This window comes from Nestor notabilis, unplaced genomic scaffold (assembly GCF_000696875.1).
Source record: "Nestor notabilis isolate BGI_N333 unplaced genomic scaffold, ASM69687v1 scaffold33235, whole genome shotgun sequence".
Taxonomy (NCBI): domain Eukaryota; kingdom Metazoa; phylum Chordata; class Aves; order Psittaciformes; family Psittacidae; genus Nestor; species Nestor notabilis.
The window spans coordinates 13,602-29,141 of NW_009931151.1; the positions used below are offsets into that span (position 1 = coordinate 13,602).

At 43.0% G+C, this 15,540-nt stretch overlaps 1 protein-coding gene across 1 annotated transcript in view; it reads right to left on the reverse strand.

The window, feature by feature from the left end:
* Nucleotides 1–15,242, reverse strand: part of LOC104406681 (forkhead box protein N3-like) — a gene marked incomplete at its 3' end in the record, with an annotated part of 27,909 nt that extends 12,667 nt beyond the window's left edge. Inside the window, exon 1 of the mRNA XM_010015750.1 lies at nt 14,700–15,242. Within this exon, the coding sequence (XP_010014052.1) occupies nt 14,700–15,242 (543 nt within the window). The remainder of the gene's footprint in view (nt 1–14,699) is intronic.
* Nucleotides 15,243–15,540: the final 298 nt, after the last annotated feature.

Consider the following 15,540-nt stretch of genomic DNA (forward strand, 5'->3'; position numbering starts at 1 on the left):
AAAGAGTGGGAGGAAGGGGAGAAAAAAAAAAGCTTTCAACCCACACGCTGCAGCCCTGCCTACCTGGGTTTTCCCCGGTTCTTCTTTTTAACTGAATTACCTCGCATGCAGTCATTCTCAAGCGCAGTGTTCGCAGGCAGACCCCATGAAACAGGGCTGCACAGGAAGCCAGCATGCGCTCTGAGCGTGCCGGGAGATGGAGGAGGAGAAATGACAGGATCCTTGGGAAAACCAGACCACAGATAACCTCAGCAGCACCAGCAGCCCTGAGAAGAGGGACTGGGGTACTTGTCAAAGCCATAGTCCCCTCCTTGGCTTGAACTTGAGAACGAAAGAGAAACTGAGTTTGGAGCAGGGGGAGGGTAAAAACAGAGGACAACACATCTAGAAACCTCTGGAAATTCAAAAAGCTGCATCAGCTTCTACTCTGGGCTAACTCACAGTCTTCACCCTCCCAGTCCTCAGTGTTTACTAGCAACTATTACTCTTTTTGATCATCATATATGAAGAGGCTGCTGATCAATACTGCAGGAGGGTTATTAGTGCTCAGTGATTAAACATCAGTGTATGAATTTATCTAATTTAACATGCCTGAAGTGGAAGGAAACAGGGAGAAACAATTTCTGAGCAGACTCCAGTAATGAGAATTGACAACTTGCCCAACATCAGATGTTGATGTTGTGAAGAGTTCAGAACTAACAAGGAGGAGATGATGTATGATATTCTCAGAAGGATGGAAAATTGTTTTCCTCCAAATTATTCATGATCAAATATGCCTTTGAACAGATCTACCATCTAAAGGAAAAGAAAATCTCATTTAAGGATGCCAAAGCAAGGCTATTTTGATGACACAGGTGCCAAGCAAACAGGCCTGCTGTGACCTGAGTCACTGCTCCAGGTCTCCTGTGATCTTTTCTCTATCGGTTTCACACAGGAAGCCTTCATGTTTGACACACCAAAAATAGCAGATGGTTTACAAATAAAAATCTTGCTTCAAAAGAGATTGCAACTTTTTTCTTTTACGAAATGCAAATGCACTTTCAGCACAGCGCAATGATGATTTAAAGCACCTGCCCATTCCACACGTTCCTCAGAAAAGCGTTATGAACGGTTCCATTTCTAGATGATGCAAATGAAGAGAGAGAGAACTAAGAGAAGGAAAAAATTACAAAAATAGCCATCATAAATGAATACCTGAATGTGAAAAGCAACCAAAAATAACATACAAACTCCTTCACAGAGAAAAATATGTACCTAGAAAGTGATGTCCAAACTGCTGAAGGCCCTATCTGAAGGCTAAGCAAAAAAGAAGGGGCACTTTAAAATTGATTTCATTCATCCTGATGATGAAAAACCTGGACAGTAGGATTTTTACCTTTCAGAGCTACACGATGAACCAAGTCCTGCTGTAAAACAGTAACCAGCCCTTGCGCATGCCAGTGGTGTGAAAATCCACTGCTACTCGCCTCACAAAAGCAAGCCAGATATACCAGTGCCAAAGCACCAGCCCATGGCTGGCACCCTCCGAAGGGTCCTTCTTCTCTTCATACTTGTGCCAAGTGACCACAGATGCTGACATCTGCGCTGTACTGACCAATGATTTGTTGCTCTGTTCTCCTTGCAAAAGACTCTCCAGGGCAATACTAAACACACCACCACCAAGAGGCTGAAAGAAACCTGACAGATTACAACTTACTGCAACATCCAGAATCTGGCTTTAATATTGCCAATTCATAGCATTTTTAGCATGTTGGGATTCTAGATGTCTCCATCAGAAAGTCGTGAGGTGGTGCAAAATCATGGGGACGGGACAGGTCACAGGGACCAAACCAAAGTATTTCTAGCTGTCTTCACTTCTGTACAAGATCCTGAAAAAGATCTTAAAGGCTCTAAAATAAGGTGCACGCACCCTCCCCCATTATTTTAAATTACATGACTTTTAAGCCAATTTCAAAACTTGTAAGGTCCGTATCTCTATATAAATAGCCCCCCACACCATCGTTATCATATCCATTTGTATTACTACATGCACACCCACCCCTACATTCTAACATTACTTGGTCTAACTTAAAAGTCACGCAACACAAATACAGAGAATTTATTTGGGCAATTACAGAACTGCCTCCCTTTCCAAACAAAAGCATGTCCCTGTACAGAGTGCGAGAAAGCTGGGGCTACGTGTGGCATGGACTGAAAAGCTATTTAGACCAGCACTGGAACTGTTCTATTGTTCAACCTGATGCCAAACAACAGGAATGGACAGATAGTCAAAACAGGAAAAAAACTAGAGTTTACTACTGATGAAGCAAATTCCTCACCTTTTTAATGCATGTATAAAAATTAAAAGACTCAGAGTGCAAAACCAGCAACAAGTTTGTGAACCCTGTTTTATAAACTGCAAGGGAAATAAATTGAAGTTGATGTGGCACACAAGTGGATAATTCTACCATAATTAAGACACGGACTCTCGTCCCGTCAGCTCAAGCCCAGCCAAACACATTTTTGGCATACTAGACACTGGAGGGTGAGTGGGACTCGAGTGCTGGTGAAGGAGCAGATGGTAATTAGCAAAAGTGGTTAGATCATAAGCATGTTTACTTTGAAACTAAAATAACACAAGCATTTTAGCTGGGGGGAGGACATTTTCCCATTTTTTTCCTAGTCAGCAGAAAAACAGGACAAGAAAGCAAGATCTTTCCTATAATTTCAATGCTACAAATTAAAATCAAAGCTTTCTAAATGAAAATGTTGTATTTTTTAATCAAACAATAACAGGCTTGTTTCTTAATGGAAAGGGACATAATTACATTTCTGCTTTTCCAAATTCCAGTTCCTCAGCTCTAAAAGCCAACAGCAAATGACACATCAAAGCAGACTTGCTAAGCCAAGAACAAGGAACTTTATTCCTCCGAACAAAAGCAGCACTGCCCAAAAGGCAGTGAAGTCTTACAGGTGTTTTTAGCAAAACCTGAAAGAACAAAAAATTAGTCAAAGTGGAGGTGTTTCACTAAATTTTAAGTGCTAGTCTGGTTTGGAAAAAGCAAGAGAGTTGGTTCAGTTAGTCAGACTCTTAATTCAGAGTGAACTGTTTAGACTAATTGGTAACCAGTTGTGGCAACACAACACATTCGTCCCAAGGAAATTCTGCAGAGATGCACCACTACGGAAGCATCTTGTTTTCCTAACACAGAGATGCAAGTAGATAGAAAGCTTTGTATGACACCCCAATCCATACTACTTTTTGCTCCTATTTCACCTTAAAAGCATTTGGATGATCTAAAAGCCTATATGACCATATAACTTTTTTTATATACAAAATACATTTGTGTACACACATACACATATACAGATAGATACAAAAATAAATTCATTTAAGCAGAAAAGGAGGTACAGCCTGAGCAATAAAATCCCATTTGTCTCAATAGCTGGGAGCTAGCACCATAGTGAGTCTTCTGTGCAATTTGTCTCTGTGACAGTTTCTTTCCTCTTTCTCTTCCATGCAGCCAAGAATCTTCGAAGTATTAGAACTTCCCATAAAATTGTAAAAAACCAATCTACCCTCTTCTGCAACATCAAGGTTTGCATATTTAACCCTCAACATTGAGGGGGTGAAACATTCATCCCTAGAGAAGGAGAGTAAGAAAGAGAAAACCCAAATAAATCAGTGCAACAGGGTAATTATGTAACAATTAATGCATTACATTAATTGCCAAAACAGGGAAAAAAAAAACCCACCATTTTGGACAAGTTCACCTGGCTGCTTCAAAACAAACCATGCATCGCTAACAGTGCCAGCAGTTGTCTTTTTTCCAGCCATCTCATCCACATCCTGCCCCACCAACATCCACCTCTCCCAACTAGACTGAAAACCTGCATTTCCTGCACACACTATGCATTCTTCTGACCTTAGTTATGCAAGCCAACAAAGTACTTAAGTCTATTCATCTACAGCTCTCTTAGTCCTGAAGTACTTCAGGAAGGGTAGAATTAAGTAAGAATCATGTCATTATTTCCAGTTACATTTATAAATAAATATAATCTCTGAAGGGGTTTCCTGCAGAACTAAATACCTTTTGACCCAGGAGCTCTGTACCATTTTCTCTCTAAGTGTAACTGTAGCTCCATCTGAGCCAGCAGCATGCAGTTCTTAAAGCTGTCAAACACTCCTCTCCAAAAGCCTTCGAAGTGCTCCCCAGAGCAGTGAGGATCTCTAGAAATGCAGTGCTTCTGTGCTATTCTGAGGCTGGAGAAGGCTGCACGCGGACAGCAAGGCAGTGGTACAGAGGAGAATCTTGAAAACACAGCTTCCCCTGCATGGCAACAGGACTTCATTCCTAAAGATGAACCACGCAAGAACTAGTTATTTCTCCCCAACATAATAAACTGCTAAGTTTATTATGTTCTGTATCACTTAACCTTAACAGTGATGTTTACCCCTCTCCACCTAATTTAAAACCAGAGCATTACATGAAGGATCTCCCTGCTTTTACACATAACCCAAGGAGAGGTGTGCTCCCACTCCCCACCCTAAAGGATGAAGAAAAGAGGTAAAAAATACATAAATGAAAGCTGGAGGATACCTAACCCTAGCCTTGCATTAACCCACAGCCCCTACAAGTTGCACTGTAGGCATTTTTGTTTTCAACTGTAAACTCAGAAAAACATTTACAATAGTAGCTTCATCTCAGTGAGTAAGTACTCTCCCACAGTAGGCAGCCATGGGATCTCATAAATATAGCTCTGGAGCAAAGCCTAATTTTCTGCTCATAGCTTGAATGAGTGTGAATTCAGCATTCAACTAGATTGCATTCAACTAGATTCTCTTATGCAAAATCCCATCAATAAGTTTCTGCTCCATGCACTGCCATAGACACTTTTCCATGCCATTGAGACTTCCCCATACAGAAGCCCGTTCATTCCTCTGCTTACCAACAGCCATCTTTCAGCAAGTTACGCCAGCGTTTCAAAATCCTGAGAGTACTCAGCTAGTGGCAAATTGCTACCATTCACTGCTGCAATGAAATATAGCAATTCAGCATGCTGTAGATAGTGTTTTGGTATCTTAAGTCACTGGCTAAGGGCAGCTATTTGGTTTCTTTTCTACTGCAGCAAAGAAAAACCCACCCACATTTAAGATCCCTGGAATGAATCCTACCACACATCCCTACAAGAGTTCACAGGACAAAGTTTCCGTAACACCCAGAAAGGAATTTGAAGAACATAACTAACGAATTAAAATGTACTGTCTCCAAAATTACTATTATGGATAACTGAGAAAGATCCAGAGGCATCATTTATGGCCACAACTGCTACTTTCCACAGCCCTCAGTCCCCATTCTGCTGTTGTTTACCCAAAAGTTAAATCAAAAACAGCTCCTCGCAGCTCCTCGCAAGTCAGGAGTCCAAACTGGTGGGTAACAGAAGAAAACAATGTTCCAGGCTGAGAAGGGCCAATAGTGACCTACCAAGAATTCAGGAAGGAAAAAAGTATGTCAAAGTAGGAAAGTCACTCCTTTCTCCCTACTGCTGCTTATCTTGCATGACCTCTGTCACCAATGAGTCTGACACCAGTTACAGCTACAAGAAATTTAGGATCTCTTAGAAACCAGCTGAGTTGCCAACAAGTAGGTAAATCTAGTCAGCATCCAGACTGTTATAAATATGGTTATTCTCCAGAAAAGAGAACCACAGTTTTATTGCCATTGCAATAATCTGCACTAAATGACCAGATATGGCAGCAATGATGAGCATGGCATAGGTGTAGTATCTCACTAGGATTCTCAGCAGCTCCAGCCACTTAAGCAGTTAAGATCCTAAGGTAGGCTAAGAGGAATCATGGACACGATTGTGTGTGTGGCAGAGCTGAGGCATCCTGCACTCTCTTGGGTTACTAAGGGTGAGAATCGCTGTGAACTTCAGCCCTCAACACTGATTTTGCTCAAAGGGAAAACATCTCAGGAAGCTCTCACTAAAAGCAGCACAGGTGAGGAAGGTGTTCCTTGCCCTCATCCACAAGGCCAGGTAGTCCCAGGCCAGCCAGACTAAACGGCAAGTGTCCCAGCAGCTATCCACAGGGCCACTGACCAACAGCAATAACACATCTGCTCCTTCACAAGGGCTGCTTTTATCCCACGATTAAAGAAAACGTAGGGTACTACTTCTGTGCCTGAATTCTTCCAAACCAGAGAAAACACACACCAGAGTAAGTCAGAAAAACTAAGACAAAAGATTGATGTAAGTATTCAAGAAGACATACAGGATCCATTTTACCTTTAAAGAGCACAAGTGTCAAGGACTTATAAGCACACCTGAATGAGCTGCCTGTTTCTCTCCTGTTTGTCACTTATGCACGGCCACACAATCAGCTTTGGCACCTCCTCTCTCGCCCAGCCCACATGCAATAGTTTCCCAGCTCTGGAGCTGAGCAGGTACCCTGCTTTTGGCCAGCTCTGAGATACCAGAGGGGAATGGTTGGGAAAGGGACTGAAACTAAGTGGGACTTAGATCAAATGACAGATGTTAGGAAGCAAAACTAAACAGTTTCTTTCCTTGAGACCAAAACTTAAATACTGAATCATAACAAGCCAGTTCTACTACTGAAGAAAGCAAAACCCCACTGTTCTTAAACTGACTTTAACCAAAAGTACCAGAAAACCAGTGAGACTCATATACATCTCATCAAAGCAAACTTTCTTCAGCATCTGCCTTTACCTACTAGACGGAAGACTTAACTTATACTGGGTCAAAATATCAGATCATGAATCAGAAGATAAAAGCAAATACTTAAGGACAGATATCTTTATTAGCTTAAAAAATACATATAAGCATGCAGTGCAGTACTTCCCTAGATGCTTACTGTGCAAATCTTAACCAGAAGCAGCCATGTGGGGATTTTTTAAGCAAATACATGTTCACAAGACTAACTGCATCATAACATACTGCATTGTTACAGCTACATACAGTACTTGCACCACGACCTCATCTAGGTCTTCCCACTCTTGAAATGACAGCTGATTATTTCTATGTGCTAAGCCACCACCGACCAGCACACAAATATCAACAAGCTAAATTAAAAATAGTCACACCAGGTCCCTTTTTCACAAGGATTCCAGCTTGTGCTACACTGGATCATCCAGGTGTTTTAACCAGATTTATGATGAAAACACAGCAAATAGCTGAAAATAACACCAAAGGAACAGGTATGAGCAGCCTGGAGATTGCTCCTTACACCCCACCAGGACAGCATGAATAATGTTACCAGAAACGCAGAGCTACCGCAGGAATGAGCCAAGGCTTCAGCTGCCTGGGTCAGCGAGTGGGATGCAGCAACTGCCTGAAACCAGAGCAAGGAAAAGAAGCTTCTCCAGCAACTCAAAGGCTACTTCAGGCTGCCTGAAGAGTATTTTCAACTCCTCAATTATTTTCAACTGCTCAATTATGATCAAGTCCTTTAAATGCCTTTTCACGAGGTCCTCACCCAGGAAAAGAAGCCAGGCAGCACAATTTGCTGTGCTCTTTCAGTCAGCGTAAAACACTTCACTTCCCTTTTAGGAAAGGAAGGAGGACGTCTAAGGGACACGTATCTGGTAATTAAAATGGATTCTTTGATGTTTTGTTGAAGAACTGAAGTGCGAGACAGAAGAACACACACTTGGCCAGACGAGCAAGCCCGGTTCACCTCTGGTGTTCAGCCACAACTGGAGTAGCGCAGTCGCCATTGCAGGCCTGGTGCTCAGAGGCATGTCTTGCCTACTGCCACAGGAGTTTCACAGGGATCCCCCACAGGCCAGTGCTCTCTAATGGACACACAAAGCACTCATGTGTATACATGTACTTCAGCCCCGTCATCAACGAGGCCTCCTGCACTCAAAGCAGAGCACAGCTCCAGGATCTGTGCTTCCTTTGCTGGCATTGACAACAGCAATTCATTAGCTCTTTGACAATTAGGAAGAAACCTGAGTGGTGATGAGGACATAAAGACAGCAGCACAGAAAAGCCTGACAACCGATTTTATGGACAGCCTTCCCTCTTCCATGATAGCTTTTCAGAGGATCCACAGCACAGCTCCACTGAGAGCCACCTCTACTGCCAATATTAAGACCTTTGGGCAGGAGAAACCAACCTTGAGAAAATAAGAAAACACCAGACAAAAGCACTTCCCTGTGTAGTTTTCTTAGTACCATTTCACCCATGCACGGGCCCAGTCCAGCACTAAGCATGTATCTGATTGAACACACAAGCACCCCAAGTGACTGAAGCAATGTCAAAGGAAAGAGTATCTCCCACCCCTTCCCCATGCCCTCCTGCTGCCAGGTCAGCTCTGAGCTGGCCAAAAGCTGCAGGCATGGTTTCATGCCACATTAAGCAGAGCTGAGCCCATGGCCTGTGCTGACATTGGTGCTCCTCTGACCACAGTGACCATGACCTAAGCAGAGAGCTGAAACTCTCCCAACCAAACTGCCCACTGAAAAATAACCCAAACAAAAATTAACACAAATAGTTTTCAGCCTGCTCATTGCATGGTGACACACATGTCACTATGAGCTCAAGAGGGGCCGGCAGTACAGCCCCAGATCAGTTCAGTCCCCCAGGAAAGGGAAAAAGCAGCCAGGTTGGGCAGGGACCAGGCCTGATGGCAGCAGCCCAGATTTTAATCAGTTTACATCAGCTGTAAAACACCATGAAGTGCCACTAACACAGGCCATTTGAGCAACAAATAACACAGCCCTGCTCCTAGAAAACCAAAAGAAATGTCTCCAGCAGAAGAAAGCCCCCCATTGTATTTAAACTTCTTTTCTCATTTCACCCTACCCTTCACCTTGTGGTGGGGACCACATCCATTACCCCAGCAAGCAGTCATGCACCAACTCCCCCTGCAGCTGCCAGTCTCTATCAGGCCTTTCTGCTGCCAGGAATGGCTTGCCTCCTTAGCAACTCCAAGTATTCCCCACCCTCCTCATCACCTCTACTTCCTCCATTGTGTTGGCACAACTGTTTATTGGACTATCCTGTGACCTGATTCAGAGAATTAAGTTGAAAGGCAACTCAAGAATTAAAAAGAGGGAAAGACAGAAGTCCAGCCAGATCACATCCCTGACCAGATCCACGGTTTGTCACAGAAATACAAGAGTTCATGAGCCAGGAAGGTGTCGGAGCAAACAGCCAGGAACAAGGGAGATGCAACCATAGCTGAAAAACAGACTAATCAACCCCACCACACCTCAAACCAAATGGCTCACTCTTTCTTTCTTGTCTGGGCTCTTTCAGTGCTGCTAAACATGGTTTTATATGCTTTTGCTCTGGGTTAGAAGCACAGACATGGCCAGTTACTTGGATTTTTTTAACCTAAGCAGCCAGTCCTCCCGGATAGGTCAATAGCCTGTCAATCTGCAACTAACACCACAGTTACCCAGCAGGGTGCCTGCCCATGGACTATCTTAACCAAGAGCAAGATAACGTAAATACCTTAGATAAAAGGTCCACAGGACTCTCCGGATATTGCCAGCTCTTCATCATTACTTGAAAAAAAACCTGACCATGCTTTGCACAGCTCTAAACCAGTTAATACAGGCAGACTCCATGGCAAAGAGTAAGCTCTGATGTAAAGTCAACCAGCTGAAAGCCAGTGAAATGGAAGTACAGCTTTAGGAAATATATTCTTTAAATATTCTGTGTAATTCCTAGGGTTTGTACTTCAAAAACAAAACTGAAAGGGTTCAAGAAAAGCTCTCCATAAGCCATCTGATACCTGGAAACTCTGTATTACAGTGTGGTTCTAGAAACTTTTATGACTGCTCTGGAATAAGATGATCCTCATTTCTCCACGTACCAGTTTGAGAAGAAAATTTCTGATATTAGACAGCTTTTTAGTATGACAGACTGAAGTATTAAAAAAAATGATTTAAACTAGATGAATTGCAGCTTAAAACAACATCTCCTTTTAACAATTTGGCAAATTAACAGCTGGACCACTTATTTAGGACATAATTTTATTAATGGAGTCAACATTATCTGAAGTCTTTAACATGAATCTGAGGGGTTGTTTTGCTGATGGGTTTTTTCCACTTCAGCTCCACCAAATGTTATGAACGTGGTGAAATTCTGATGCTTGTGTTATTTGGGTCAGTCTAGGTGACAACAATATTAAAAACAGAGGAGATCATTTCTATCCCCAGAGTGCCACCATGCTTTCACAGGAGATCTTCTTGAACAATAATGTTGAAAGAGGAAGAACAGGATCCATGGTCCCTGGCCTTTGTGTATATGCAGATTGGATTAGGAGATTCTAAGAAAGAACAAGCAGGCTCCTTTTCCTCTCACTCCAACTAGCACTTTCTGCAGGTACGCAGGGGTTTACCTGTCAAAGCCCAGACATTACCCCGTCAAAGACCTTGGCAGGAGGGAGTCCTGAAAAGTCTCCTGTACCCAAAGAGTCCCCCACAGCTCTCACCAGGAGTCCTGGCAGAGAGCCCTTAGGTGAGGCAGTGCATTAGATGATGATAAGTCGGATATTGGCTCTCACAGAGCCCAAGGACCACTCAGGAGTCCTTACATCTCAGAGCCTGCTCCAGACGGAGGAGGAGCCTGGCTGGATCTCCATGACCCAGTTATGGACCACGTACTTCTAAGAATAACTTCCACATCAAGCTAGGGGAATTTTCTTCTCCCGTCCCCATAAACATATCCTTTACCCTCATTACATTTTTATTAAGACGTCCCTCAGTACGAGTGCCAAACAAACATTTAAGACACTTTAATTTCTCCAGCGCGCACACAGCCAGGAGCATGTGTGCGTTTCCCTTTCTCAGACAACGCAGAGCAGACACAAAGAGGAACCCTCTTGATAGGAAGGATGCCTGAAGAAGCACAGACAGGGGAAAAGACAACAGAATAGCAGAAAGGAGCATGGGACGAGATCCTCGGCCCAGCTTCTCTAACAGTGGGCTGTTCATTGAGACAAAAAAATTACACAGAAACCAACAAGGTCAAACAGCCTTTCCCCTCATCCACTCATTTGATAATAACGATCAAGAAAGTTTGCATTCATAAAAGGCAGAGACATATCACGTGCCCTGAAAATACAATTCTACCAGCCTTTGTTCAACTCAGGAATCCCTACAGGAATAATACGAATCTTCAACGGGGGGAAAAAATAGGGCTTTATAACAAAATTTTTCAACAGACCCTTAGCTAGAGCAGCACTAGTGGGCGCAGCTATAATTACAGCAAACCTACATAATGGGTCTGAACTAGCTTAGCCCTTTCCCTGCAAGCAGAGAAGCTGCCACATCAGTAACTCCGTTGCTAGGGCAACTGCTTACTTTCCATATCAACTGCAAACTCGTTGCTATTGGAGACACATATACAAGAAAAATTCCTCTCTATAGCCAAGGACCAGATGGTAGGGAAGTCAGGGAAGTCATGGGCTAACGGGCCGTACTAAATGGGACACACACTAGAGGACATTTAGATCTGTACATTCACAATAGGATTAATGTGAACGACTGAATTCACAGGTCTGGCAGTATAAACAAAGCCAGGGAACTCCTCATCTACTCCCCATCATGTGATACTTCATACTCTGGCCAACTATTATTAAACTGCTGAGCTCAATGCAAAGAGGTTTGTACAATCAAGGGCTCAGCATTTTCCCTTCTTCAACCCGGCTCTCCGTCTCGATCCAGGAGATCAGCCTCATCGCAAAGTTACATGAATAGTCACTCTGTCGGCTTGCCCGGTAAGCCCGACGGCACTGCAGCTGAAGTGGAATAGTAGCAGTGCATAAACATATCCAAAGAGAAAAATGTCTTTTCCTGGCATTCCACACCAGACCTAAACGCACAAGCACAGGGCAAGTCAAAAACTGAAATGATGCAGCCCCTGTAAGTCTTTCTTTTCTTTCTCCACTCTCTGCTACAAGGATCTCTCTCCAGGAAATGCAAGCATTCATATGCAAGCAGAAAAAGCTGCATGCTATTAAATACATATTTATCCCCATGAATATAAATTAGTGGAACCCAAGATTGAGAAAACTACTATGCAGAGGGAATTCAAAAAAGAATTAAGTGTTCAGCAGAACTTTTTTTAGAAAAACGATTACTGAAAGGCTACACAAACAAACACTGGAAAGCAAAAGTTAGAGAGGAAAAGCTTCTAGCTTTTCACAATGTGTCAATGCACATCAACCAGCAAATGCCTGCAATTCCCAGCACTGATTAACTCCTTCCCCCCATACTGTACATGTTTCAGAGCCTATCTTGTTAGCATTCCGTAATGTGCCATTTGCTAAATGCTTTTTTTTCCCCACATAAAAACAGTAAGACAGGCAGACTCCAAACCTGCAATTTGTGGAATCTAGCTGCAAAGGGGAAGAAGCAGCACAAAACGATTCCTCGAAGAGTCCTCTCCTCCCCTGCCCCAAGCCCCAGCCTAAAACCAGAGAACCCTTCAAATGGGCACCTCCTTCTGAACAGCAGAGATGCTTGCTGCAAAGTACTCGAATCAACCCCAAGTGTGCGTGTGCACACACATGAAGGCATTTTCAAAGCCAGCAGTTGACATTTACTGCTTTCCAAGTCCACAATTAGCTGTCAAGCACCTGATTCAGCAACTCCGACCAAGCGCCAGTTCTGTGCTCAGGACTATGTCTGCCACATCCCTTGGCCAGGACACAAGAAAAACCCAGCAGGGGATTTAAACGGCCTGCCTCGGTGTGTTGTATGTTTGAGATTCTCATCTCATTCACCGTAATGCTGGCTACCTGCAGTTATTAGCATATCCAGGAGGTAGAGGAAATTCTTTCTCATAACCTGGGATTTTCCAGGAATGAGTAAAACCCCACCTCGCTATTCACACAGGCAAGGCCTCCCACCACACCTTGCTGTCTAGCTATGTAACCATGGCTCTAATCACAGATTCAAGATACAGGTGACTAGTCATGCATTGTGCTCTGCCACTTCCCTGTGGAGAAGCAGCACGTCGTGGTATTGTTCATACGAGCTCAGCAGCCTGCCGGATATTTGACAGATAGGCATGAAGACAAGTTCCTCATAGGAAGGAAGCTGTAATCTAAATAGTCAACTTGTAAACAGAGGAAGAGGAATAGAACAAAACACAAATGGCAATGCTAAACACATACCCTGCCAGTTACAGCGTTTAGTGTGTTTCTGAAACATACTGGGTGAAGGTTTCTTATGGGCTGGGACTGGATCTTGTTATTATAGTCTCACATCCAAACAAGAATTAAGACTCTGGTTTACACAAAACAAGATTCAGTTCAAGAACTTGTTCTTGGGGTTTTTTTAAATTTCATACAAAATCTTTCACAGCAAATAATTGATAAAAATACCAATACACAGTGTGCGATCAGCAATATGTGGCTTCTAGAGAATAACATCTGAAAAAGAAGGGGGGGTAGGAGGAACAAATGTGTCGATGGCTTAAAGAAAGGAAAACTCCAGAGAAAAGCCAGGTAAGAAATCTAAAATGAAAAGTTGCTACTTTAGGGTAATGTATGACTCTTGCTCTAGAGTTACTTGAGCTCCTATTCCACAGCATTTAAAGTTAAATTACACACAAAATAGGGAGAACAGCACCACCAACAGAAGTCTAGTTTCAGGGTAACCAGTTACAAGACAATCAGAGCATTTACTTCACTGAAATACGAAAGTTGAGTGCATCTATTGTTTCTGCCAGAAGAAAGTGTCCACTTTCTGATCGTCAGCCAATTTCAGAGACAGTCAGTCAGTGATGTGATTTTACCACCTATTTATTTCACTAACCTGTGAGAAGGCCTGTGAAATTAATCTGCAAGCTGATATTTTTATGGGTATACTCATACTTTGCCAAAGATTCATCCAGAGCACTGCTTCTTGAGACGGTCCCCTTCAGAACCTGATACCTGCTCCTAGGCAGACTGACGCAGCAGAAGGCTCTGCAAAGGGCTGCCTCCACTGCCCGGCTCGCTTCCCCATTCCCTCCTCACAGCCTCTTCCTGAAGATGCTGCTGAGGATTCAGCAATGAAACCGGGCAAAGACAACAGAGACCCAAAATCAAAAATGTGCACCACAGGCTTCTGCCACTGCACCAGTCACAGGAGCTACATGAGCCCAGGGAGAGAATGACTGAAATTCCCATGAATGACAAGTTTCATCTTTGATGCCAGACCTATCTCCTCTCTCTGAAGAGTTTCTCTAAAACCTGCTTGAAATGGAACCAAAATTCAGAACTACTTCTGTCTGTTTAAGAGAAAGGGAAGCTTTTTCAGATTACAACACATACCAGGGAAAAAAGCAATGGACTCTTACATAAGGCATACCCTTTCACTATACATTTGTATAAGCCAAGAACAGCAAGCAGCCTATTTATAACATGATTACATTCATCTAGTATAGCTGGAAACCATTACCACAGCATGATAACTAAAAACAATATTTAACCACTATGCATGAAGACACCAGCTGGGGGGAAAAGAAAAAACACACACACACACCCTGAGTACTTTCTTACAGATGTCTAGACAATGAATTTAATAAAATGAGAATGAGCCATACTAAAGAAATGTTGGCTCTCTGAATTTAATGAACTACGTTACCAGGAAAAGCGTTGCATATTCTGCATTTCACTGTTACAGACACATTCTGGGATTAGCAGGTCAGGATTTTCAGAGCCAGATCAGTTTCCATAGTTCCAAACTTACCTGACTTCTGTCTTTGTCCACTTTCTTAAAACACTTATTCAAGGATAGATTATGTCTCACAGAATTTTTCCATCCAGTGGGTGCATTTGCAAAATACGGAAAGTGTTCCAAGATCCAGTTGTATATATCCTTTACAGGCAGTCTTTTGGTTGGCGAGTCCTCAATGGCCATAAATATGAGGCAGCTAAAGGAGTAAGGAGGTTTGCAGTTGGGGTTCTGCTTGGCATCATAGGGCATGTCAGAGTGGGCAGGAGACGGCGGCGTGTCATCACCAATGTCCTGAACGGGGCTAACGCTCCTTAACACCGAGTCCCCAAAGCTTTTCAGCAAGTTCTTGCTCTCATGTAACCAGTTCAAATTAGTTAGTTCTTCATCTTCCATGGCCCCTTTATCTAATCTGATAGCAGGCAAAGAGAAATCTAGGTCTTCGTCATCATGAAGTGCCTTGGATAAATCACTATCTTGGTAACGTTGGCTCAATCCGCTGGGAACACTAATTCCTGAGCCCTCTGGCTTCTTACTGGGAGGCATGACTGGACCCATTTAGACAGCAACTCCTGGAAGAGTGAATCCAAAGGAAAGGGAGAAAGACACAGAAAGAAAAGTTAGCTCATAAAAAGATACTGCATAACATTTTGACAGCTTTTCCCTAACTGGTCACTTGGCCTTTTGCCATCTGTATTAAAAATTATAGACTCACATAAACACTGATCCATAACTGTGGAGTAAAATAATCTGTAGCTGTGACAAGAAAAGCAATTCCAATCAACGGAATGAACCCCAATACACCACAGTTCTGCAGGTACGTGAAGCCCCACACAGGAAATCCCTTTAATGATGA